The 4,509-nt window shown below is 35.3% G+C and overlaps 1 protein-coding gene across 4 annotated transcripts in view; it reads right to left on the reverse strand.

Moving 5' to 3' along the window:
* LOC106460707 (protein held out wings-like) overlaps nucleotides 1–2,983 on the reverse strand; it is a 44,704-nt gene extending 41,721 nt beyond the window's left edge. For all 4 annotated transcript variants that reach the window (XR_002610826.1, XR_002610827.1, XM_022387487.1 and 1 more), the window contains exon 1: nucleotides 2,755–2,983. Coding sequence is in view for 2 of the 4 variants with exons in the window: in XM_022387487.1 (XP_022243195.1) it covers nucleotides 2,755–2,881 (127 nt within the window). In the remaining 2 variants the exon portion in view is untranslated. The remainder of the gene's footprint in view (nucleotides 1–2,754) is intronic.
* Nucleotides 2,984–4,509: the final 1,526 nt, after the last annotated feature.

A 4,509-nucleotide genomic window follows, 5' to 3' on the forward strand; every position in this document is an offset into this window, starting at 1 on the left:
CCACATCCCACCAAACATGCTCGCCCTTTTCAGCCGTGGGGGGCGTTATAATGTGACGGTCAATCCCAACTATTCGTTGGTAAAAGAGTAGCCCAAGAGTTGGCGGTGGGTGGTGATGACTAGCTGCCTTCCCTCTAGTCTTACACTGCTAAATTAGGGACGGCTAGCGCAGATAGCCCTCGTGTAGCTTTGCGCGAAATTCCAAAACAAACAAACAAAGCTTACTCTGATTGGAAGTTATTATATACAAAGGATTCATAAGCATATCGGTTTCCGAGTGCAAGCTGTTGGTTAATATGTCTGCTTGAAGGCTCAAAAACACTCCCCAATACTGGAATTAACAAACTATGCATAAGAGCTAGAGTTAATAATTCAAAAGAAAATTATATCGGGATTGACAACTTTCCTACTGTTGATAGAGCAATTCCAAAACTGTAAAATTTTGGTGGGATGTCAACTTCCATATGATCATCATACACCAGGAAAACCGTCAAGAAACTAATTGAAATCTTAATAACACTTGCATTGAAAACTATCCTCAAGTATTGTCATTATACACGAATACGAGTCTCAACACTGTAGATACAGAAGATACCAACAATGTTAATAGACCTTAGGTGGAGTGCAAGTTTGAAAAATGGTTAAATTAATTATCCAACATTGTCCATCATGATGACTTCATTGCTCGCATTTGGTAATGTTAATTTACGTTGACTTTTATTCCTTGTACTTGAAATACATACAATTTAATGTTATCGAGTCGAAACGGATTCCGATGCGCTTTCGTCCTTTCCTATGGGAGATTATTTTTCTTTACGTAATCATTAGAAGAGGCGTCTCCAGATGCTTAAAACATTCGGGGCTCGGGCCCATAGGCGCGGGAATTTTCGGCGTTTCAGTATGATATGGATCATAATTTTCTATTCTGATTTTTCAAGATACCAACTGAGGATTCGGGGCACAGTCAAATAGAATCGGGGCACGGGTAACTATGTGCCAGTGCCCAGCGATGCCTCTGGTTAATATAACAATATTAACATAAACCGGGCCACTGTATTTTACATTTCTCGAACGTTGATTCCTCTCGAATGTTCTAAATAGAAACACCACCCCCGCAACTTTATCAAGGGGATCACGGATGATATTAGAAATAGATTGAACAGTCAATATGTATTTAAACCTTGCAAGTTACCTTTTAATAGTATCTGGTAGGAAGTGTAACCTCAAACAGGTTAAACAGAGTACTTACAAAAGGAAAGAAACCCCGAATCTAAAGTGTATATGTTGATGAAGTGCATAAGCAAGAAGTGTCATCTTCAAAGATCAGAGCAAAAGATCAATGACTCATCAAAAGGCACTTGGAAATCTCCTGGTTACGTTAAATCTCCTGAAATTAACGGTCACACATGAATTATTCCAAACAATGCCTGCGTTTTATGGCATTTTAATTGTAATAAACTTTTGAAATCGACAATACAAAGTCAAGATTAATGCCCTTTCTTGAAGGCGAGGATTGGAAACTGATTATGGAGTTCGAGTCGCTGAAAGATATACGTTATTAACGGGCTTATAAAGCGTAATATCACGTTGTTACACGTCATCGTGGATTTCTTGAAGAACGAGCGCTTTGTAACAAACTTATTAATTTAATTAGTCAAAAGTTACCGCGATTTGAGGAAAATAACTTAATTTAGGTTTCAGATCAAAAATGGGAGACGAGGTAACGACAGTACGTTAGAGGTTCAGAAAAAAAAAGAAAAGAAAAAAAAACGTTCTAACGCATCCCCAAAAGCAGAAGTCCTAATTCAGTTTTAAAACCGTAGGCGGCTCGTCGTAATCGTATGTGTAAAGGCCCAGGAGTGTATACAGAGAGGAAAGCAGCTCCCCCCTCGATAACTTCGCATTCGGACTCGGTCATTTTGTTTAATGTAAAGCTGTTTCTCCTTAAAGATACGATATATGGCTTGTGTTTGTTTATATATGACTAATGAAATAATGTGTGTGTTTTTAGTGACCCCACCCACCAGTAGTGATCAAGTTTAAATTCCTGCGCATTCCCCAGTAAAGGGTTATGATATTTTGTGCGAAAAGTGTTCTCACGAATATGTTTGAAAAAGAAAAACTGAAAATTTGACTAAGATTACTGAAAGGATTGGTTCCTTTTTACTTCGACATTACGCGCGTGTGTAGTACACAACACGCGAAATTCATATTCTACGTCCTTTAGCAACAACACTTTATACGAAGTTAGAAACACAGTAATAACGTTTACAAAAATACAGGTCATGCTTTATATTTTAGCACACGTCTCCCGAGCCTACTCTTACAAGTTACACTTATAAACCTTTATGAACTATGTGGACTAGGATAATAAAACAAGTTGTTAGTAATTAAGATCCAACATTACGCTAACCTCGAAGTAAAGACTATTTTAATGGTACTTATTTTAACGGTGTATTCTGAAAGTACGTTTTACAACAGTGAGAAATCAGTCAAAAGCTACACATATAACTTAATCGTTAACGTTAAACTCATTCGAAAGGTACTTTACGTTTTTTTTAAAGAAACGGCCTTATTACTAAAACACAACGTATCCATAGATTGTAGCGGTAACTACGAAAAAAAAAGTTATATTTTGTACCTTTGCAAAACTTATCTGTTATTAAAAATGTAAAGTTTCTGTCTTTCCGTTTTTACTAGTACTTCGTTCATATATAGTAACACATGCAAACACACATTACATGAGCAACTTACCTTCATCCAAAAGTCTTTCTAAGTGAGTGAAAAAATTTGGAAATGCCACAAGCCTTGATTTATCTTTTAAGAGTTGAGCTAAATAATCAGCTGTACTTTGGGCATTGTTGTTGTAGTGATCTTCCATTCTTACCCAATCAAATTATCTACAGCTCCGAGGTTCTAGACAATGCTGTCACAGTACCAGAACACAACACTGACGCTAAGTTAACCACAAACTCATCAACTAATCCTACTGCAACATGCAGCAATGACTTTAACTTCTTGGACTATTGTGCGCACGCGCAAAATTCCAGACGAGTCTAAAATGCAGAAGGGGGATATCCAAAGTATTGTAAAACTCTAACTAGTCTTTAAATTTGCTACAAATAAAACACTTATCATCCCAATGGACATAAAGCCCTGAATGTCCTGTTACTGCTTTAAAAAACAAATATAAAAAACTAAGAGAAACCTAATAATCACAATTTCGATAAGTGCACTGAAAAAGGACAGGTGCAGGCCTGTTCGTGAATGCAATTACTTCATCAACTCATAGGATAGCTTCTGCTGATAGACTGAATTCGTCCATTTTCTGACATGTTTATAAATGAAAAAAAAAGTGTTTCAATTAGGTGTAAAGTTAACAGATGACTGTGGTGAATCAAATAACCTTGGTTCGTCTTTAAGTCTGGTCTTGCTATACTTTTATTTAGCATTTATAAACAGTAACGATGTTAGGCTAATCCAATTTTTAATTATTGACAATTACTTCTGTACATGTTCTCTATAGAATTTACTTCTTTATTTATTTTTCACCTTTTACATATTACTAGGAGACCAATCTCATAAACCTCGTTAGTATAGTTTGTCCGGATTATTTATTTGACGTTTTTTTTTTTTTTAATGATCATTTGAGTCTTACGCTATGGAGTAGTTTACTTAAGTTTTCAATTCTTAAATTTCATCTATCGGTTATCGAAATTTCTTGGTTGTGTAATATATTAGACTTCCATTAGCTTAGCTGCTAACTCTTAGATTCGTTATTATTATTTTTGAATAAATGTCACGCTTCTTGGTTGAGTGAATAGCTAGAGATGTTTCACTTTTTAGAATAAAAACCATATTTCTTCAGTTGAGCAGTTCAATTAATTTTTTTATTTTCGTAAATACACTGCTAAAATATCACACTTCATTGATTGAGTACTTTACCAAAGTTCTTTATATTTGTTATTTATTATACATAGTCGGGCTTAATTTAAACTTGTTACATTTTTGATGCATTCACTCAGGTTTTGCGTACATTTTGTTCTTGCCAACGTTAAACTTTTTCATATTTTCATTTCAGGCTTAACTTGTTAGACTAGTAATATCTTCAAGTTGGCTTAGCTTTAACTTTTTACGGTATTTTCAGTCGGGCTTAACTTCAATTCTGTTAATCTTTTGATGTCGTCAGACGTCATAAACTTGGAATATCTTCAGCCGGTCGTAACGTAACCTTGTTAAACTTGTGATGTTTTCAGTTAGTCTTATTTTAACCTCATTAAACTTGTGATATCTTTAGCCGGTCGTAACATAATCTGGTTAAAAGTGGTAACATTTTCATTGAGTCTTAGCTTAACCTTGTTAAACTTGTGGTACCATACAGTAAGGCTTAACTTCAACCTTGTTAACTAGTTGAACATAATCTGGTTAAAAGTGGTAACATTTTCATTGAGTCTTAGCTTAACCTTGTTAAACTTGTGGTACCATACAGTAGGCTTAACTTCAACCTTG

The sequence above is a fragment of the Limulus polyphemus genome, unplaced genomic scaffold, assembly GCF_000517525.1.
Source record: "Limulus polyphemus unplaced genomic scaffold, Limulus_polyphemus-2.1.2 Scaffold819, whole genome shotgun sequence".
NCBI classification, from domain to species: domain Eukaryota; kingdom Metazoa; phylum Arthropoda; class Merostomata; order Xiphosura; family Limulidae; genus Limulus; species Limulus polyphemus.